The 22726-nt window shown below is 49.5% G+C and overlaps 1 protein-coding gene across 4 annotated transcripts in view; it reads left to right on the top strand.

Moving 5' to 3' along the window:
* SFXN5 (sideroflexin 5) overlaps positions 1-22726 on the top strand; it is a 100955-nt gene that overhangs the window by 22650 nt on the left and 55579 nt on the right. For all 4 annotated transcript variants that reach the window (XM_037126266.2, XM_037126265.2, XM_053663318.1 and 1 more), the window contains exons 4-6: positions 9124-9150; positions 9702-9756; positions 11621-11646. In XM_037126266.2, coding sequence (XP_036982161.2) covers positions 9124-9150; positions 9702-9756; positions 11621-11646 — 108 coding nt within the window. The remainder of the gene's footprint in view (positions 1-9123; positions 9151-9701; positions 9757-11620; positions 11647-22726) is intronic.

The following is a 22726-nucleotide window of genomic DNA, read 5'->3' as shown; positions in this document are numbered from 1 at the left end:
AATTAATCTTCACAGAAACTCTATTTGGTAGGTACCTACCTATATGACTGCAGTTTTACAGGTAAGAAAACTGAGGCTCAGAGAGGTTAAATTACTTGCCTAAGGTCACACAGCCAGTATGTGGTGGGACTGGGGTCTGACACTGGGCCTGTAAGATCCAATGCCTGCCTGTCTCCCACTGTCTGAAGGTGGTTTTGGAAGGGAAGGGGACACTCTGTGGAGCAGAATGACGTACACAAGCATGAAGGGGGTTCTGGTCAGAGGACCTTGCGAATGTCTTGCAGCCCCAGTTAAACCTGTGTGGTTAATGCTGTCAGTCCAGGTCACGGGCACCTGCTGATGGCTCAGTATGTAAGAGGCAGGTGTGCACCGAGGGGGAGGTTGACACGTGCCACGATTCCTGCCCTCGCACAGCCAGCTCCCAGCACAGGTGAGGCCACCACGCAAGTGCATGGCTAGGGGCCAGGCTGGTGGCCGAGCTGTGTGGAGCCAATGCTGAGGTAGGTAGGGGTTCATCAGTGAGAGAATCCTGAGAATGCAGGTGATAAGGAAAGTCTTCGTGGAGGGGCACTACAGGTGGACCCTGCAGGGTAGAGCAAATGGAGAATGGAGAGACCCAAGGCAGTGGGACGACATTCCTTGCAAGTCACAGACAAAAATCCTAGAAGTAGAGGAGAGACAGAGAGAGAGACAGAGAAAGAGATCAGAGAGGGAGGAATAGGGAGAAAGGATGAGGTTAGAGAGAGATGGAGAAAGTTGGGAAGTTACAGCAGATTGTGGAAATGTGTGTGTGGGGCAAGAGGAAGCTGCCGGAAGCTCTTGAGCAAGGGAGTGGCGTGAAAGTGTGTTGTGGTAGAATCATTCTGGTGGGGTGGTACTGTTAAGGGGGAGGGGGAGGTACCGTTAAGGAAGCCAGCTTGGAAGCTACTGGAGTGGAGAGGTGCGTTGGTCTCTGGGAGCCGCTGCAGGCTTCTGCCTGGTGGTTCTTATGCATCATTCCACGTTCCTCAGAGTCTGGGAACTAGCCCGCCTTTATTAAAGTGCTTACTCTGCACCCAGCAAAACAGATCAACTGCTCAGAGGCCCGAGCGGGGTGGAATTCTGTCTGCAGCCTACCAAGGAAAAGGACAGCTGGGTGTAAGAGATCCTACAAGGCTCCTCTGGCAGAGAGGAAATGGGGTCAGCTGGGTCTGGGCTTTGCTGAAAATAGCAGAGAAAATACTGAGTTAAAAATATTGCACCCCAAATTTTCTCTGGTTGTCAGTAGGTTTGTCAGAAGCTGGCTAAAAGGAAGGTTTGGCTGGTCCCTCCCCCTTTACCCTGACCCCTAGCCTCCAGCTTCTGGGATCCTGATCAGCCCTGCTCTTCTGGGCTGGCCCGGGTTGGCCCATGTAGTTAGCACAGAACAGGCAAGTGGTCAGTATTAGTTGAAGCATTTGCATGATGTGGTCATGTTGTAGTGGATGCAGTAGCCGCGTGTCTGGGCTGGGTCACTTCAGCAGCCTCCTGGATGCTCTCCCCATTCTCCCTGGCCGCTCTCCCCATTCCCCCTACAGGAGTCAGACTGGCCTGTGACAACATCCGTTACGTCGTTTGTTCCTCTTCTCCAGGGTTTCTCAGCCCGGCATGGTTGGTGTTTGGGGCTGGACGACTCTGTTGTGGGCTGTCCAGTGGGCTGCAGGGTGTTTAGAAGCATCTCTGGTCTCTACCCACTAGATGCCAGTAGCATCCCCTCCTGATTCATGACAACTGAACACTGCCAGCTGTCCCCTGGTTGCAAAACCGCCCCCCTGTTCAGAACCACTGCTCTAGCAGAAACTCCGTAGTGCCCCTCTTTCCACTCCAAGTAAAAGCTATCGTCTTTGACACGGCCCACAAAGCTTCCATTTCTCTCTTATCTTCCACCTGCTACTACTCAGTCTACAACAGTCGCACTGGCCTCCTTGCTTCTCTCACACGTGCCAGTCAGGCCCACTTCTGCCTCAGGGCCTTTGCGCTGGCTGTCCCATCTGCCAGAACGATCTCCTGCCAGATACCTGCTTGGCTCGCTTGCTACTTCAAGTATTTCCTCCAGTGTCATCTCAGTGAAAACTGCCCTAACGTCCTCACCACTGTCAGGCCCTAAACATCATCCTGAGTCCGACTCTGTCGGGGGAAAGTCAAGGGGACCAAATGAAGTCACCACGAGGGCCAGAAGCAGGACCAGACATGGACTCTGAGGGGCCAGGGTGAGTGGGGGATCCAGGTGCTGGAGGTGCTTTGTCGGGGCGCATGTAGGGAAGGCAGCCCCAGTGTCTCCCCCTGCCCTCCACCCCGGTGCCAGCCTGGCCTTTCATCCCTCCCCCCCGTGTCAGAAGCTGTGGCCCAGGCCGTGGCATCACCTGCCTGTGTCCCCGTTGCATCCCCACCCTTTACCCTCCCCTTTTGCGTGCACCCCATTATGATACATTTTAGAAAGAACCCTCCCCACCCCCAGCACACACCCTGTCCACTCTCCCACCGTCCCTAACGCTAGCCCTTCTCACCAACCAGAGAATTCACTTAGTTGTTATTTTTATTGCTACTGTCTGTTGGCACTCGCATGTCAGACCTACGAAAGCAGAAAGTTTTGCTCTTTTTTGTTCCCCAGTGTGTTCTTCATGCCTAGATCACTGCCTGGCACATAATAGGTGCTCAGTAAGTACTTGTCGAACAAATGAGTTTTCCTTAATATTCACAATAACCTTAAAAATAAGTATTCATATCCCCATGTTACAAATGAAGAAGCAGAGGCCCCAAAAGATTAAGTTTACCCAAATTGCATGGCCAGCAAGTGGGAGAGCTAGAGTTCAAGTCCCGGTTTGACTCCAAGGTCCATCTCTTCATTAGAGAGAAGCTGCCCATACAGAGGACGCGTGACTGCTCTGTGTGCTCAGCTGCAGGGCCGGGGACGTGCCGTCTCCTTTCATGTATCCATATGATTGGGGGGAACTTCACCCCCCATAGACTTGCCTGTGTACACATTACCTGGGAGTAACCATGGCAACAAAATTAATGGTGAGGAATAATGGGATTGGCCCAAATGATAAATTAGGAAGATTTAAAAAAATTTATTTTGTGGAAGCATCCTTTGCTTTACAGAAGGATCCCCTTCAGGCTCTGCTTAATTACCTTCTGGAGGCTGTTTGAAATAGGCTCTGTCTCTGCTGCCTTCAGAGGTTTGGAGAAGCAGCTTGGAAGGAGGCAGAGGGGAAGGGGGGCAAGCCAAACTGGGGGTGGAGCCTGGGGTCTGGGGTCTGGGTGCTGGGGGTACGCCCTGCTCTGCCCCTAAAAGGCAGGGCTTGTTAGGCGCCCACCCTCCGCCCCTGCCTTGGTCTCTACTCTGGGGTTCTTCCCATCGGTTCAGATGGCAGCTCAGCTGAGACTCAGGCTGTCACTGAAATCAGCAAACTCCCGCATCGTTCCAGCGACCTTTCACCAGCACCGCTTCCCACACACCCTGTGTGCCCTCATTCTCCAAGTTAGAAATCAAGCAAGGTCCAAAGTCTCACACCCACACTGGCTTGTTGTTCCAGTCCTTCAGTTCCAAAGGGTCAGGGCTGCACATTTTTATGATCAGCCAGGGACACGCAGGGAAATGGGCCGAGCCCAAAGGAGACTGGTCATGCTGAGGAATCAAAGTGTAGCTGCTTCAGCCAGCTGCCAAGAAGGCGCCCGGGGCTCACTGTCCTAGATTCTCAGTGTGGATGGGCCGTCTACTGCATCTCTTTTGGACTCCCATAGAATGCTTTACATCCCATCTGTAACCTGTTTGCAGGACTGGCTCCTGAAACTTTAAACCAGCAACCAGCCCTTGGCTCGTGGGCAATATCTGCTGCCATTTCTGCCTCCGGCGTACAACTCAGGAGTCCCGCAGGTCCTGGGAAAAAGCTCGGGCCTGGGAGTCAGACCCAAGTCCTTGTCCACCCTCTCTACACACTGGGCCTGGCGTCATCCGACAGGGAGGGGCCCTGGAGAGACTTGTTTCCACTTCTGGCCCCCTTTCCTGCCTGATTAATTTAAAAATTAGTCAAGTCTGAGGTGTGGGGTGATGTGCACGGGAAGACCATGTAAGTTAGTGGCTGAACCAAGGCCAAAATTTTGGACCCTGGCTGTTGTTGCTACAGTCTGGAGACAGGGTGAGCCTGCACGAGATCAGGTCACTGCAAGGAATTTCAGTTTAAAGTGGAGATGCCCCTCCCACCGCACTGCAAAACATCTGAGGTGGGAGCATTGCCAAATCTCGTGAGAAGAGCCTCAAACACTATCTGAGCTTTCATTCCTTCCTCCTGCCTCTGGAAAGGCTTCTCTGATATCATGGGAGGTAGTTTCCTATGGGTTATCTTAGTTAGGGTTATACTAACTGCTGTAACAAAAAAGATCCCAGAATACATCAGCTCAAATAACATAGAAGTTTATTTCTCACCTACATAACAGTTCAAGTTTCAGGTGGGCAGATGGCTCTGCTCCACAGGACCATTCAGGGACCCAGGATCCTTCCATCATGTTTCTCTACCATCTTCTTGGGTTGTCCTCTGCAGGGAAGGCTGAGCTGCAGCTGCATCCTGGCTCTGGCTCATGGGAAGGGAACAGAAAGCACAGAATGGGAGGCCCTCCCTAGGGAAAGGCACGTCTCACTTCCCATGCCACTGGGGTCTCAGTCACAGGGATAAGCCTAACTGCAAAGGAAGCTGGGAGATGTAGTGTGCAGCAGGTCAGCTATCTTCCTACTACTGTTCTATTACTATGGAAGAAGGGGACATAGGTTTTGTTGGATAGTTGGCAGTTTGTGCCATTGAGGTGAAAAAAGAATGTAGAAGTTGTTTTTCGTGGTTACTCTTGATTTTTTTAAGCAATTCTTTTTGAATCGGTAACATATGAACTATCTACAGAATTCAAAAGATATAAAAAAAGGTAGAGAATAAAAAAAAGTTTCTCTTTCCCTGTCCCCCCCATTGCCCACTGCCTCCCTCTGGAGTAAGCATTAATTTTTCCTCTGTCCTACCAGATTTATCTGAACACATCTATTCTTTTTTTTATATTTATTTATTTATTTATTTATTTTTAGAGAGAGGGGAAGGGAGAGGGAAAGAGAGGGAAAGAAACATCAGTGTGTGGTTGCCTCTTGTGCTCCCCCTACTGGGGACCTAGCCTGCAACCCAGGCATGTGCCCTGACTGGGAATTGAACCAGTGAACCTTTGGTTCACAGCACATGCTCAATCCACTGAGCTACACCAGTTAGGGCTCTCCTTTTCCTTTAAATACTAATGATAAAATAATGATAACTCCATGTTAATTCCATGGAGCATGGTTGTACAGGAAAAGAAAGGACAGTCACAAAGGACAAATATTGTGTGATTTCACTTACATGAAATATCTTGAGCGGTCAAGTTCACAGAGATGGAAAGAGTGGTGGTTGGCGGGAGCCACAGGGGGAGGTGGGGGAGGGAGTTCTCACTGAGTACGGACTTCAGTTGGACGAGACGGAAGGTTCTGGGCTGGATGCTGGTGATGGCTGTACAACAATGTGGATGTACTTGATGCCATAGAACTGCCACTTAAAAATGGTTAAAATGGTACATTTTATGTCATGTATAAAAAAGATGGGAAATAGCCTAAAAGTTCACTAATAGGGCATAGTTTACAATATACGATATATTCATTTGAGGTTTCTATTAGGAAGAGCAAGGTGCTCTTCAGTGTGCTGATGTGGAAAGATTGCCAAAACATTTTAGTTGCCCAAAGGGACAGAATGGTGTGCTAGCTTTAGAGACAGGGGCATGCAGTGATGAAGAGGTGGGGGTTCTGTACTGGACCGCTTGAGTTCAAATCCCAGGGCTTCTGTGGGAAAGTACTCAGCAAAATAGAAAAACATGGAGTTATCTATCATGAGAGACTTTACCATTGCTTCTTATCTGTGACACTAGTTTGTTGGGGCCCTGTGTATGGTGGTGTCAGGCAGTGAGGGCTGGGGAACATGTCTGTGAGCTCTGGGTTCCTGGCCTTGCCTGCTGAGAGCCCTGCTGGACTCTCCCTTTGCTGATTAGCCAGCATCTGTCTGACTCTCTATCGCTGCCCCCTGGGTGGGGATAGAGGAGGCAGCCCTTGAACCTGATGGACACAGATGCACCATGGATCACAAGGGCTGCTTGGCCGGACCTCGGCAGGAGGGTAGGAACAGGGGCCGGAGGGAGCGTCTGCTGCCGGGCTGCAGGAGGCTGTGCACCCTCAGGGTGCTGCCGGCCAGTTCTCTCCCTCCTCTCCCGCCCGGGGCCTGGCAGGCACCCAGCCAGAACAGACATCCATCTCCTCCTCCTGGGCGCCCCTGGAGAGCAGGGAGGATGTGAGCCCAGAGGACAGGAGGCCCGTGTGCCATGCCCATCCTGCCCCCAAGCCCCTGGCACCCTGGCTGAGCCACTTAGTCTCTCTGACATGAGTCACCGTGTGAGGAAATATCTACCCACCTCACAGGCATGTTGTAGGAATAAGATAATGACATGAAGTGACTTTAAAAAATAATTAAGTCCATTACAAATATTGCTCATTTGAATGATTGTCCCTCTGTATTAGGCATTTATGGAGCACGTCCTATGGGCCAAGTAGTTCAGATATGCATCTCCCATTTAGACCTCTGGACGAGTCAGGGTGAGCCAAGTGCTGTCACAAACAATCCCCAGAGTCCAGGGGCTTAGGCAGTGAGGTCTGTCTCTCACTCACGTCGGAGTCCAGTGCAGCTCGGGGACTTGGCACGTGCCATTGTCCAGGGACCCAGCTCCCTTCACTTGGTGGCTTTATCCACGTCCAGGGCCTCCTGCTCCTCCACTGGATTGTCCATGGGCGGCCAACACCACTGTCTCCCACAGTGCGTTAGCCAGCACTCGGTCCGTGGGTGCCCCCCCCCCCGGCTGTGGGGGAAGCCGGGAGGTGCAGGCTTGGCCGTGTGCCCAAAGGGAAGCGCAAATGCCAGGGAGCACCGAGCATCTGCCCTACCCTCGCGCAGCCCACTTCACTGACGGAGAAACCGAGGCCCCGTGGCCATGTAATTTGCCCAGCGCCACACCTCCTGTGAGTGATTTGAATACAGGCCTGCCTGGTTCTAACCCCCCTCTTTACAATGCCCTTTGGGGTCTTAGGCCACTGTTTTCCACCTGGGCTATTCATCAGAATCCTGGGGAACTTTTTTTTTAAAGAACTGCACGAAGGAACCCTGAGTGTTTTAAGATTTTAATTGCAGAATAGGTTTAGGCTTTCCACACAGCCAGTGCTGTGGGAAATGCTGGGGACAGCACTGGGAGCCTCACAGCTAAAGTGGCACTCAGCGGGGGGGGGGGGGGGGGGGGGGAGGCCTTCAGGAAGGCACTCTCTCAGTTTGTTTTTTTTTAATTTTATTTATTTATTTTTACAGAGAGAGGGAGGGAGGGAGAAAGAGAGGGAGAGCAACATCCACGTGTGGTTGCCTCTCATGTGCTCCCTACTGGGGACCTGGCTTGCAACCCCGGCATGTGCCCTGACTGGGAATCGAACCAGCAACCCTTTGATTCACAGGCTGACATTTAATCCACTGAGCCACACCAGCCGGGGCTTTTATCTTTTTTTTTTTACATCTTTGCTGTATGCTCTCACTTACCTCCTTTGGCTAACAGTGATCCTGCATTTGGTTTTTCTCATTTCAGTCCCTTCTGTTCCCCAATTATTATTTTTTAAAAATCTACTGCTTCCAATCTTCCTGGAATAGCAGACAATCAAATATGTTTGAAACGTATCTAAAATAAGAGTAATTAGGCTGTGAATTAAGGCTTGAGGGACTGTGCTGTGAGTAAAATGCATAAACTTTAATATATCAATTTTATAACTTCTATTTTTGCTACCCTGTAGCCTTCTGTAACTTAATTTATATTCCAGACAACAACAGTGCCATATAAATGAAGCATAACTGAACTATTCCCTCATAAAATTAAGTGTCACCTGCTGGGCATATCTTCTCTCTCACCTCATACCCATCTCTCTTTCTTAAAATACACCGGCCCTTGGTTTGCCCACACTGTAAATTTTTTACTTAGCATATTTTCTTGACTCTAAGAGGTCTATCACATTTTTAACATCTCTTAAATGGGATGAGTCTTTTTATTGATGTTGGTCTTGGCATTATGTCATTGTTTTCTTACTTAGTGGCACAGAAGAGTGTCTTAGGATTCATGATGTCTTAAGTTCCATGAAATACAGTATTTATATCATTTGAAGGAACTGACAGATTGTTCTGTCTCTCCAGCCTGCGCCACACACACACTTGTGCTGACGAGAGACGCCTTTACCACTCATTTGAAAGCAACTTTCTTCTCCCCGCAGCCTTCTTACAAGAACAATAGGAATAATAATACTCTCTACAGCGGTAGGCAGTTATGAAGCCCCTTCTGTGTACCCCGTGCTGCTCCAGGCGCTTTTCATTTTTTTTTCCACCGTGTCAGCGGCACAGTTATTATCCCCATTTTATAGACGAGGAAATTGGGCCTCGGAGGCAGGAGTGGCGAAGCTGGGAATCCACGCAGTCTGCCTCGCTCTGAAACGATCGTGTTATGCTGCCTCTAGTGATTCTGGCAGAAAGTTGAAGGATCTGCATTTAAATCAGGCTTCTTCTGCATAATGGGGGGCAGGCTGGGTGGAGGGGTGCAAAGGGGGAAAAATTGGGGCAACTGTAACAGCAGAAACAATAAAAAGAAACCAGGCTTCTTACCTAATCCTGCAGTAGATCAGCCAGGAAGCTTTAGAAAAGTGCTGGAAGAATTCTTCACGTAACGTTACAGCAGCCAGAGTTGAGAATCCTTTGTTTAAATGATCTGCCTGCGATCCCCTAGCTCTGCAGTTCTGGGGTCCCTGATGCCACACCACACCCTTGGGGTAACTGCCAGACCTGGGGCGGCCAGACAGCGGGAGCCTCTGTTGCCCTTGGGAGCTGGACCTCTTGGGTAGAGAATGTGGCTTTGAGACCTCGCATTGATACTAGGTTCGATCTTAGCCAACAGACCGAGAAGCGGTGAGACCTTAAATTGATATGTGCTTTAATTGTTTTCCTTTTTCTTTTCTCTTTCTCTCTCCCTTCCTTCCAGCTTTGGAGTGCACAGAAAATCAAGCAGGTAATCGAGCTTTGGCTTATTTTCTTCCCCTTCCCTATGCTCTCCTGGACCCTACCCCACTGTGTGCAGGGGATCCTTGGCTGCTGTGTGTCCAGTCTCTCCCTGCCCTCTGGTCCTGGCCACCCCTCCCTTCGAGGCTCGCCCAGCACCCAGGGCCTGAGTTTCTGAAGACTGGAGCTCAGACCAGCTCACCTTCCCTGGGCCCCCGAGCTCCTTCCCTGTGGCCCCTTCCACACACTCCTTATTACATGCCTATGGTGTGCCAGGCACGGGGGTGCAGAGGGCCTGCATGGTAGACACAGTCCCGTCCTCTCTGCATTCAGCTTTGAGCATTAGTCAGAGGATAAGTCCTGTTAGGGTCCCAGTTTTAGTTTTCTCCTGCCCTGAATGGTAGGGAAGGACGGACCAGCCAGAAGGCAAGATACGGCCGCCGTTCATCTCAGTCACCCTGGGGGAGCTCTCCTTTCCTGCCTCTGTTCCTCCCCATTCCCTGTCCCCGTCCCTGTCTCTCTCCCACTGTCCCCTTGTGCTCTGTTCCTTGCTCTTGCCAGGCTATTCTACACCCAGACACCAATGAGAAGATCTTCATGCCCTTTAGAATGTCAGGTAAGCCCCTGGGACCTCCTGGTTCTGCTCAGCCAAGGCTACTCCCTATGGTCACAGTTCCAGGAATGTCTGGATGTGCGGCCTGAGGAAGGGATGGAGCCTGTTATACCCACGGCCACACTTGCACCTGCATTTTAACCTTGGCTCAGCTATACAACACTGGCCAGGCCTTAGAATCACCTGTGGGGCTTTTTTAAAATGTGCCTTTTCTGCCTAGGCAGCCGGGGTGGAGTGTTACACACCATTCGCCTCAAGAGTAACGCCCGCTGCGGGCAAACCCTACCTTCTGCGAGGCGCTGCGCCCCTAGTGGTGCACCCTGCGCTCTCTCCCACTTCCTGCTCCCTGCTCAGCCCTTTTACCTGGTTAATCCCCAGACCAACTCCTTGGAGTCTGATCCTGCCATTAACCACCTCCTCCTTGTTGTCCCCACTGTATTTCTCCTGCTGCACACACAGGGTTGGTGAATTCCCATTCTTAGGCCAGTGGGTGGGAGGCGGGGAGTGGGAGAGTAGGTGTAAGATCCCTGTCCCCTGGGAAGTCCCTGCCCTGTGGACACTAGGACAGTTCTCTGTGTGTGAACCTAATGGCCTAGAAAGCACTTCTGGGTCTGCCGTGGTTATCCTGCCAGAGTTTTGAGGGGCCACAGGTCTTGCCCGGAGTCAGACTCAACACCTGTGCTGATGCCTCCTCCCTGGGGTACCACCCCCGAGTTCCAGGGTGGGTGGGACGGCTGCTGGATGCTGCCTTGGGAAGTCCTCAGGAAGCTGGAGAGAGGGTCTCTACCAGCGGGTGTTCTCAGTCTGGTGGGTCATCCAGCGTCCTCTCTCTCAAACAGCCTGACCTCATGGAGGTGAGAGAATGAGCAACCATGTGACTTTATTGTGGAGATGGGGCCGTTGGTCCCCCATGATAACCTCCCCTTGCGTGAGGTTATGAGCATCTTATAGCCATGGCTGTGAGTGCTCCCCAGTCCCTGGACAAGGCCATAGCAGGCTCTCACCCTGAGTCTGGCTTCTTTTGTAGTTCTCCAGTCAAACTTTGGACCTCTCTCCAGAGGGCCTCGGGTGGGAGGGTGGTGGCTCACGTGCACGCACAACTGTGCACCCTCAGGATGCAAACCTTTGCTTTACACGTAACTCAGATGGCTAAGCGTGATTTGCTGCTATCCAGCTACCATCTGCTATAAGTTAGAGGTTGGGGACAGGAGGCTGCCCATGAACAGCAGTGAGGACAGTGGAGGGAGCCTTGCCTTGGACTAGGGGCCATGAGCAGTGACGAAACGGGGCCCAGGGCTTCTCACCAGCTCTGTCCTGCTCTGCGGAGGGTGTCTAGCCAGGGGCCTGGACATGGGAAGGGCTCTGGCACTTCGAGGTACACATCTCAGGTGGGTAGGAAATTCCCTTCCTAGAAATGGTCCCGATGCCAGGGAAGTAAGGGTGCACGCTAAAAAGACAAGCCGAGGGAGGAAGGAGGACGTTCGGGGCCTTCAGAGACGTCGCAGCGTGTGCAGTGAGTGGGCAGGGGCAGCTGCCTCGTGAAGGAAATGTGGACTGGTGGTGCCCCCGCCGCAGGCGGCCCTGCCTTCAGGAATGAGCCTCGGGGTTTTGGAGGGGAGTGAAAACTGGCTAAAGGGGAACAGAGAGGGAGGCTGGGGGACAGAGGGGAGCCCCCTCTGCTAGGGAGGGCTGGGCTGGGAAAGCGTCTGGGGACAGCGGTGGGCCTCTCCCCTAACTGACCCTCCTCCCTCACTGGGGCCACTGCCAGACCACGCCCAGAAGTCTCTTGCGGGGTCTCAGTTGAGAGACCCGTGGAGCCCAGTGCGTGGCGTTACAAGGACTGACTCTTTCCTCCCTCCTCTCGCAGGTTACATTCCTTTTGGGACGCCAATTGTAAGTATTACCTTCAAAGGATTTTTATCCAAAAAATGTTTTAATGTATAACTTTACATCACTGCTGATAAGTGTTTGACTGAGTTGTTGATTTAGGATGAAATCCTGGAAAGGAGTTACCAGATAAAATAGCATTCATTTCTTTGTAATTTTCTTGATTTGCCCCGTCCAGCTTCCTCTGTAGAAGGTGTGCCGGTGCACACCCAGCATGGCCTCCACAGCCTTCACCCTGCACCTTCTCCGTCCGGAGCAGTGTCTCTGAGACACGTAGGTTTGGTTACGGGGAAGTCAGGGTGATTTCTGAAAACCGAGGTTGGAAATTAACTCAAAGGATTCAGTCTCCTTTTTGTTTGGTTTTAAAATCCAGGTTAAGTATGCTCTTGAATTTTTGAGTATTGGAGTAAAACAAATGGACAGTGAGGCGCATTCCTCAGAAATGTATGTGCAGCTTGTCGGGTTTCCACAAAGGGAGCTAGACGGGAGCGTGACCCGAGGTGTCTCAGATCTTTCCGTCTCGGCTCCCACACCACAGGAAACTGCTTTCCTGACTTTCCTCGTGGTGCTTCCGTTGCACCTGCCTTGAACTTTATATAAATGGAATCGTCAGTATGTGCTTTTTTTGGCCTTTGGCTTCTGATACTAAAATCATTTGTGAGACCTGTCCATATTGTTATATGTGGTGTTACTTTGTTTTTCATTGCTGCATGCTATCTCACTGTTATAACAATATTGAACGTTTTTTTCATCCATCCTACTCTTCCTGAAAATTTGGGTTGTTTACAAGTTAGAGTTCACAACAAGCAGTGCTGCTTTGACAGGGTTGTGCAAGTCTTTTAGAGGATGCGTATGTTCTCGGGCCTCTTGAATTATACCTGCAAGGCTAATGAGATCAGAACTAGGTGCAGCGTGTGATCCTAGAATCAGGATCCGGCCAAGGTGTACATAGAACGGTATTGTAGTCTGTTACAGAGCTAAACACTCACAGTGTGAGCCAGCACACCTAATTCTAGGTGTTTGCTTCAGGAGAAATGAGTACACGCATGTCCACACAAGGATCTATATGTGGAGGTTTATGGCAGCTTTCTTCATACTAGCTGGCAGCCCGGAACAGACAGGAATGACCAACAAGTGTTGAGCCCACTGAGTGAGAAACTGATTGGGAGCAGGATATTTCCCTGGTCTCAAAGTTCCGTGTATGTTTTATATTTACCATTCTATCTCTGTTTAATAGTTGGTTTCCTCCTGTAACTGAGAGATTTCCCTTCTGCCTTCTCCTTCAATGTGTTTTAAAACTACCAATGCAGTCTGGCGTATTGTTTATATTCAGTAAGTAATAATTTACTTGTCATTATTTGGTTGTATATGCAAATTGTGCCAAATTTGACCAACAGGAGCCCTTCAAAGTAGTTTCTGAGTCTGTCTCACACGTCCTTCTCGTTCTTGGAGAACTTCAACACTTCCTAGCACAAGATGCGGCTAAGCCAGACTCATCTTGTGTCTCTCTGCCCTAGTCCTAAAGTCATCCTTTTCTCCAGAAAGCCGTGGTTCCTTTCAGAGGCTAATGGGACTTAGAAACCAAAGTCTGGATTCTGGGTGTGACCTTGTTAGCAGAGTGTCATTGCTGTGAGGCCGTCTTCACAGACAGTTGAGCTAGAAGGCACAACTTTTTAAAAATCTTGAGATTATACTAATTCCTGTAAGTCCAATCCAGCATCTCCGATTTCCTTTCTTCCTTCCTTCCATATTTATGTCTGCCTTCTCCCTGAGTGAGACTCCAACAGCAATATATTTGTGTACTCACTAAATCCGATTCATATAAATAAAGGACTTTCAGAATTGCTATATCACTGCCACTCCCCCTGAAATGTATTAGGTAAAGCCCAAGATTTCTTTCAAGTTCTTTTTGTCTATTGAATATATCCTACCAAGAGTATACAATCAGAAAACCATGTTTAAAAATTGTTTGAATTTTTCTTCTGTTGTGTTTATGTTATTTATTTGATAAAAGTTTCTGCTGTCATTCAATTTCAGTTGTTTCCCATTCTTATTGATTTACTTTTGGAAAAATGTAAAATATCAACATAGTTCAAAAGTCAAAGCTTTATAAAAACTCATAATAAAAGTTTCATTTCCCCCTCCATCCCTTCTACCTCCTTTCCACCCACCCTCTGTGAGTAAATAATTTTATTCTTCCCATGTCTTTTGTAAAAATAAGCAAACTATATAATTCTTGAACCGAAGTATCTGCTGAGCTAAAGCCAGCCCCAACTATATAATTCTTTTGCAGTGTTTTGGCTTTTTACTTAGGGATGTATTCTAGAAATCATGATATATCTGTTTATACAGATCTTCTTCATTCTTTTACTTTTAATAGCTGCATAGTGGTCTGCTATGTAGAAGCACCATAATTTAATCAACTGCTTTTTTTATGTATGGGCATTTAGGTTATTTCCAATATTTTGGCAGTATGAATAATACAAGAATGGATAATCTTGTGCATATATATATATTTTGAAATTGACAATAAATTCTTAGTGTCTGTGGAGGACTAATTAAATAGATATTTCTGGCAACAGTGAGCAAGAAAAAAGAGAGAAGATACAAATAAACAATATTAGGAATAAAAAGTACAATAACTATGGATACAGTAGAAGTTTAGAAGATCAGAATGCATTGAAAAATCTGGGGCAATAAATTTGAAGACTTAGAAGAAATGGATACATTTCTGGGAAAGTTTAGCTTAGCCAAAACTACCCAGCAGATGTAGTAAATAAACATCACAATTATTTAGGCACTTCGTGTGTGCATGTGTGTGTTTTTCCTTTGGCTAGAGCCCCTCTTTGAATAATATTTAGAGCGTGTGGGTAATACACTCAGTGAGCCCTGGCATATCTGTAAATGACTTTTGCCCCTCTCATGAATGAGCAGTAGTTGGTCTGATTCTGTTTTCCTTTGTAGGTAAACTATCCCCTCCCCTTGGGATCCTTTGGTATTTTTTTCTCTTTATCTTTGGAGTTCAGAAATACTCCCAGGATTAAAATTTTTTCTCCGTATATTTTATAAAATTATACAAGTAATACATGAATATGTTCTTGGAACTCAAAATTACCACCAAGAATTTTTTAAAGACTATTTTAAAAGATATGCAAGTAATATATGAATATGTTCTCTCAGCTCAAAATTCGAACAGTGCAAAAAAAGGCCCCAAACCAAAAGTTCCCCTGACAACTCTTACCATAACATCTCACTGCCGTCTTCTTCATTACAATAACCAGGTCTGTGGGACTTGTGTCTAGGAATTACTTCTTGAATGTTATCAGTTCTTCTGTTTTTGTTTTCTAATTTATTCATTTTTGTTTTTATAATAGCCTTTTGGCTTCCTTTATTTGTTTGTAGTAGGGTTTTTTTTTTCATCTACTGCTTAATTTATTTATTTCATTCTTTCCTTGTAATAAAAAGGGCTTACGGCTGTGAATTTTCTCCTGAGTGTGTCTAATATCTGGCCATATCTAATATGTTTTCACATATAGTGATCTATGTTTTTGTTTCTAAATAAGTTTAAAATTATGGTTTTAAATCCTCCTTAATCAGGGGATTCAATCTTTTAGCTTTAATTCGATAGAACACATTTCAAATCCCAAGTGGATTTTTTAAAAATATTCTTTTATTATTTTCTAGTTTGCCCTGTTTTCAGAGAGAGTGGCCTCTACAATTCTGGCTTTCTTTGATTATATCAGGGCCAGGACCATCTACATATAAAAAAGTTCAAAGTAACAGTGGCTTAAACAAATTGATGTATTTATCTCTCATGCCATAGAAGTTTGGAGATAGGCAGATCCCCACAATTCTCTCAGGAACCCAGACTTCCGGTTTCTATGCCATTCTAGTGCTGTCTTCTATCATCAAAATTACCTCATAGTCCAACATGGCTGTTAGAGTTCCAGCCATCACATCCACAGTACAGGGAGGAGAAGGATGGAAGAAAAGGATATACCTTCTGGGTCAGCTCCCTTTAAGGAATCTTCGTCAAGGACTCACACCACAGTTCTGTTTCTGTTTCATTTAGAATTTGGCTGCATGTATAGTCAATTTCCGGTTGTAGGGATTCTACTAGTGAGAAAGAAGGGGAAATGGTTAATAGGTAGAGAGACAGTAACCTGCCTTAATAATTTTTATAAATATTTCATTCACACTTGAAAAACATCATTTAACAATAGCATCTCTTTGCTGAACCAGGGGAGTTGAATTTGAGGTTCATTTCCTCGTGAGAGGCCAAGTGGACCCTTACCGAATCAATGGCTGCCACCCTCCGGGATGAACTAGCGAGCCCCAGGGATGCCAGCACTGTCTCTAGTTCCAAGGTCTTACTGAGGCCTCCCCATACTTTTTTACTTCTCCTCTTTCTACCCGAGGCAGGTCCATCATTGGGGGTCTTTATGGCCTTGCAGGCATCTTGGGAACTTGGGTGCTGATCCACTTCCACGCTGTCAGGGGTTCACGGCTGACGCAGATGCTTTTACTGCCCCATCAGCGCCAGTGCCCTCCCAGCCTGGGGCAGACGTCCCTCAGTGAGTTCACGTGCAGGCTTTGGTGCCCAACCTTGGGCATCCTGTGTGAACAGTCGGTTGAGGTGAACTCGGTTGATGTTGAGGGCATGGTCTGGGATGTCTCCCAGTGGGCCCTAGTGGCAGCCAGAAACAAAACGACAATGCTCACCCGGGCCTGCTGCCCAGCCCTATGTATTCATATTCAGGACTGGAACAGCTGGCCCAGAGCCCGGGTCCTGAGAGGAGGCACTGGGCCTGGAGAACCTGTAGGCTTCCATCTTGGTACCATGCTGTAGACAGGACACGTGCGGTCTCATTGGTCCCACTCCCTCCCCGGTCACTGCCTTGCCTGGTGTGGAAGGAGCACTGTGGCTGTCCCGGTGCTGCTCTCCGAGGCTCAGCTCGCACCAGCCCCGTCAGCTCCTCAGAGGCCCTGCTGTTGCCTGGTGGCACTGAACACACCTCGGCAAATGCCTGGTCTGGTTGGGAGTCAAGGTCCTAGTCCCACCTTAGGGAAGCCCCTGGTGAGGTGGAGTGGGTTAAAAAATATAGACATGCAGAAGCCACTGAATGTTTACCAAAATAGAAATGGGGTGCCAGTGAATATACTAGGAACTGGGTCCCTAAGTGATGAGGGGGAGGGGTAAAGAAGGTTGGCAGGTACCTTGACTGAGCAGCTTCTGCAGGCAGCATCCACGCTGCCTCCTGCCCAGGTGAGCATACCTGGCTGGACCTGCACGGTTCCCGCCCTGCCCGAGAGGAACCCGCCTCCACCCTGCTCACTCCCCAGAGCTCAGGAGAAAAGAGCTGGTTTTCTCCCAGAGGCTGGTGCCAGTTTAGTCAGCAGATTTCACAGATCCACTGGCACCCATGTAGTGTCTTATTTTAAACTTAACATTTGAAGATGGAACTTTTCCCCCCTTCGGTGCGTGGCAGAGAGATCCCAATTTATACATAAGCACGGCAACTAAGCCAGTGCTGCAAGGCTGGTTCCGAGGCGAGAGCAGTGCATGGCTGCCCTCCTCCAGCTTCTTTGCAGAAGAACCTCACTAACCATCACCACTTCTTACTGTTGGCAGCTCTGTTCCCAGGTTTCCACTAAGAGGGGTGCAGCACTGTCGTTTTCAGGCACACGTGGCTGGGGAAATGCAGGGCCAGTGTTCTGGCCCCGTCCGGTCCTCTCCGCGGCGTTTCCCCATCTGCCAGACTGAGCCCTGCAGTCTTGGCTCCCATAGTGTCTCAGACGCCAGGGGCGGGGCTTCTCCCAGGACCTGAGTGTCTCCCTCTTAGCCCTGAGCTCGCCATGACACTGCTGCCCTCCTTCCCCCACCCCCCGCCTCATTCTGAGACTCTCGGAACTCAAGGTCCCAATCCCCCAAATCCAGCTAGGGGACTGAGGAGGACAGACTACTTCTGGACAGTGAGTCCAGTGGCCTTGGGTTACATTTAAACCAGACTTCTGCCTTGGGACATTCAGCTTGGATTCTGCACTCTGAACGCTCTCATTGTACACTACGAACGACCAGGTGGACTTTGAAACCCTAGTTTGTTGGAGGCGCTGGTTCAGGTCACTTCCTCTCTGGGGAAGACGGGTGGGCCCCAAAGGGTTCACTTTACAGGAGGTCCTGACCGCGCCCCAGGGCCTTTCTGACGTCCCCCAAACCTTCCTCATCCCAGACTGCCTTTTCACACCCTGAGTCCTCGTTCCAATTTTTTCCCATTGTAAATGGCACCAGTCATTTTAGCCTAGTTTATATCATACGAGAAGTGTCTCTCAGTTAAGCTGGATTTGACCAGTGAGGGACAAACATTCATTTGACAAAAGATATTTTCTTCAGCTAGTCAGGATCCTTTAAATAGCAGCACCCCTGGTGCACTAAAGTGTTACTTTTCAGATCATTAGCCAAAGAAATCAGAAGATGGAGACAAAGTAGAAGGGAAAAGCAGGCAGACTGTTGGGCACCGGGCTTCTTGGCAGGTCTTTGAAAAATGGAAGGAGTGTTTGGAACTGAGTGTGTCCGCGTGGAGGAAAGGGGTGGGTCGCTGCAGGAAGGGGGCAGGCGGCTTTACCGGGAGCATCCCAGGTGTGTGGGCAGTGACTAGCACCTGGTCTCGCCCCTCCGCAGCGTCTGCAAGCTCCTGAGAGTGACACGCTTCAAACAGATACCACTGAGGTCAGTGCTGCAAAGAAGGCAGTCAGGGGGCTGGGGGAGCGTGTGATGGGGGACCTAACCTCGTCTTCAGGATCAGGGAAGGCCTCCTGGGGTGAGTGACAACCCAGCCGGATGCTGGAGGCCGAGGCGTGATTGGCCACACAGAGGCCGGGCGGAGCGTGCGAAGGGCAGCTGTTGCTGCCGTCATGGTGCTTGGCCAGAGGCTTCTGTACCGTGTTGCCTTCCCACGGCTTCGTTTCGCCACCCGGTTGTTCTGACACACCCTGTTTTCTCTCTGGGTTTTCTACACTTCAATCCTGTTTTTTAAATCATCTTTTTTTCCTGTCATTTGATTTAGTTTTGTATGGACAGTGGCCGAGGGGGTAGAGGGTGGCTCACTTCCCTCCTTCTGAGTCCCGATGTTATAGGACACAGAATTGTGGCCGGGGTCCTTGGTCCCCTCCTGTGTTCAACTGTTCATACCCCTCCCCCTTGTGGCTGAGCAGGTTGGGATATTTGGTGGCTCGGGATGGAGACCTCATGTCTCTGCGGAGGTTGGAACATTCGGAAGGGGTAGGCTGTAAGGGAAGAGGTGATTTTTGTTGTGAGCCAGTTTCCAGGTGGGTCCCGTTGATTGGCCCCATCCCAATTCTGCCCTGAGACAAGGCTCAAGCACAGATTGCCTTCTGTCCCTTCCAGGTGGCCCCAGACTCAGGCTAATGGTCACCAGGGGGAGTGAATGGATAAGATAGGCTGTTCAGAAACCAACATCACTGTTAAAGACATAATTCAACGTGCAATAATGGTATAAGAGCATTGAACCAGAAGGACAGCACATTCATCCCTCCTATGTGGTAATCTCAGTATTAATGAGATTTTGCTACTACAGTGCTGTATAACAAACATCCACAGAACTTTAGCGGTAGCAATATACTCGTATTTTTAGGGATCCGGGGTTTGGCTGGTCTTGACTGAAGCAGATCTGCTTCTGACCACAGGTCTGGGATCAATTGAGGATCAGCTCACCTGGGCTGGACTCCGGTCCTCGTGCCTCTGATCTTCCTTGGACCAAGCCACCAGTCCGAGCCTGTCCCCTCTCAGCAATGTTAGAAGCACCAGAGGGCGACTGAAGCACATGAGGCTTCTGAGGTCTGGGCTCAGAACTGGCACACTGCCACTTCCTCCCACATGCCATTGGCCAAAGCAAGTCATATGACTAAGCAACACCAAGAGCAGGGAAATACATCCCTCCCCTGGCAAGGGTACTGATGCAGGATAGAGTGAAGACTCAGGACCAAACTCAATCTGCATCCCCTCTCCAAAGGCCAACACCCCCGTGCAATTCAGACTTTAATAAAAGGGGCAAGGAAGAGATGGCTGATGGTCGTCATTGTCACAATCCATCATGGCTCTTTTTCTGGCCAATAATTGCTTAATGTTCCTAATGAGTTGGCAACGTTTCCAGCGTGTCGTTTGGGCCCATCTTTGTGCTGAGTGCTTTTGGGGGACATCAGAGAGAAAAGCCCTTATTCTACCTTCAGGAGCTCACGATCCTTTGAGGCTTGTGTACAAAGACAAGATGGGGGCAAGATATGCTCAGTTGCATCATACAGACTGGAGTGAAGAGAAAGGAGAGACCAGCAGAGACTAGAAAAGAACGAGATGGGAGGAGAGGAGATACTAATAACTAGTAAGCACTTGCCGAATGCCAGACACTGTGCCGAATCCTTCCCACGCCTGCTCTCGTGACCGCCAGAGAGGCACCGTGATCACCACCATTCAAGAGATGAAAAAACAGAGGCACAGGGAACTCAAGTCACTGGCACATGGTCACCCCTCTGATAAACCCTGGAACCAGGATTTGAGTCCAGCTCTTCCAGCGGCCAGAGCCTGAGAGTTCGTCACCAGGACCCATGGCCAGCCATCCAGGGGTAGGGGAATGGCAAAAGTGGGCAGATGTGCATAGAGGACAGCTTCCAGGGGGTGGGAGCCGTGGAGGGGACCCCAGCCATGTTATGAACTATAAATGGGAGCAAAGATAGGATGTGCGATTTGGCCAAGGTCCTGCAGCAAGACAGGGTGGAGGCTGGGCTGGAAATTCTGACTGTTGGCTCTCCTTCCACTTTCCCTGGTTCCAGCCGCTTTCTGGGCTCTCTCCACCCATCTGCGCGGCCACGCCTGAAGCGTTTCCCTCTTGGAAGAGGTGCAATCCACTGGCATTGGAGCCGGGTGGACTGGCTCCCGCTCTCTATCCATCTCTTTCCTCCTTTCCCCTGCCATGTTCTGGAAAGGGCAGTGTGAGGGAATGTGGGCAGGTTGCACCAGAGATATACATCTGAGAACTGAAGGAACATTTATTTTTAATTTAGACTTAAAAAGAAAAAAGGAAGTTATAAAATATCTGCTCTTGCTCCTGGGATTGTGCAGATGGCACTGCGTGTTGCCTAATAGGGAATGGGGCTGGCACCGCGTGCTCCTGGCCCCACCAGCCTGATGTAGGACCTGGAAGGCGGGATCCCTGTTCCCTTTGCCTCAGCTCGAGCGTGGTGTTCTGCTGCCTCCTAACCCGCCCTTCCTGGGCTCCAGTCTGCTGGTTTCCCAAACCTCCCTCTTCAGGGAGGTCAGTCTCTCAGCTGTTCTTGCTCCCGTGAGCTCACACACGCACAGGCACACCTCAGCGCCATCTTCCCTCCTCCTTCAGCAGATAGCCAGAGCATACCTCCCTCTCCCAGCCAGAACTCCTGTTTGGCTGTTAGAATTTATTAACCTCACAGATATCCAAGTACCCAGTTAAACCATCTTGTTGCGTTCATGCCCAGGTGTTAGAAGGGACCTTCTCATACGGTTTCTGTTTGTGTGTGTTTGTTGTGGTTAGGTACACTATATTCCTTTCCTCTGGTATTCCCCACGGGGAGCAGCGTGGGACTAGGCCCACAGAAGATGCTCAGAATGGGTGTGGAGTCTGGTTCTTCTTTGTGCTCATGCAGGGGGATGAGCTGGAGAAGGAGCCCTACAATCTGAGAGACAGGGCTCCCAAGCCAGGAATCAGAAGACGTGACTCTATTTCTAGCTTGCTATGAAGCCTTAGGCAGACCACCGGATATCTCTAAACCTCAGTCATGCCATTTGCAGAATATAGAAGGTAATCTCTATTTTGTCTGAGCCCCAGACTTATAATAAGGATGATGGTAAGTGACGTAAGCGGCCATGCTTAGCAAAATCAATCAATCAATCACTCACTCAGTCTCTTTAAGAAAGCATAAGGAGTCAGAGCGGAGTGAGCATGAGGCCCACGTGAGAGCAGGAGGTTGGGTCAAGAGGCTGCTCAGAGCTGGCCAGCCAGGCGAAAGTTCGCTGGTTATAAGCTGTGAGCGTGTGTGTAGTCCATAGCCTGGGTGCCAGTTTTGTTTAGTTTAGGGCTGTGTTTTGTTCTGAAAAGACTTGATATCACATTTTTAAAATGTATGGCACACAGTAAATCAATGAAGATGAAAATGAGACAAAAGCAAATGTAGGGAGGGGGAGATAAGATGAAGTTGGGAGGGAAGTTTGGACACAGAACATGTGCCAGGAGGATGCGTGTGCTGGGCAGACATGGGCCGCAGAGAGCCGGCCTGATGGCAGCCGTCAGTGCGGAGAGGAACACAGGTACGGGCCTGTACGTGCAGGATCGATGCCGCCCAGATGCTCAGAAGGGGACCTGCTAGGGAATGAGCTGGGAGGGCCCTGGACAGCAGCTGTCTGGTAAATACAGTGAGTCCCATGGGGCTGCATCTTACCACACTGCTGGTGGCTCAAACACAGTTCAGCGGGTGCGGTGGGGATTGGAGGGGAGAAGACAGTGTCGCTCATAACTCACTCATGTTCTATCAACCAACAGATTTGAGGGGGTGATATGTTCTCAACGGTGAAGAACTATTTTCATTTCCCCAGGCTTTGGGAAGCAGTCAGGCATGTACATGTGTACAGATACGTGCACAAGCCCTCTTGCGCGTGCGCGCGCACACACACACACACACACACACACACACACACTTGTGGGTTCACACTGTTCCCAGCTTCAGGCCTCTCTAGGCTCAGCTTCTTCTCTATGGTCTGGCTCCTGACTGGCTGGAAGGAGGGGCCCTGTGTTTCTCTACCAAACTTCTCAACTGGACTGGGCTGGGAGGATTCCCTTTACAATGGGGCTGTCTCTCTTGACTTCACATGTATTACTTGGAACCTGAGAATAGCATTTAAACTGAGTTAAGACCTCCAAGGTCAACTCCTTCACTCCATAGGTAAGAAAGCTAGAGCCCAAAGGGGCTGTCTTCTGCTGGAGATCACACAAGGACAGAGCCAAGGCCAAGAACCAAAGTCACCTGATCACCACTCCAGTAC

Source organism: Artibeus jamaicensis, unplaced genomic scaffold (assembly GCF_021234435.1).
Source record: "Artibeus jamaicensis isolate MK-2021 breed Jamaican fruit bat unplaced genomic scaffold, CSHL_Jam_final contig_3174, whole genome shotgun sequence".
Classification (NCBI taxonomy): Eukaryota; Metazoa; Chordata; class Mammalia; order Chiroptera; family Phyllostomidae; genus Artibeus; species Artibeus jamaicensis.
Note: the sequence above shows the minus strand (reverse complement) of the source record. Positions and strands in the feature narration are given on the sequence as shown.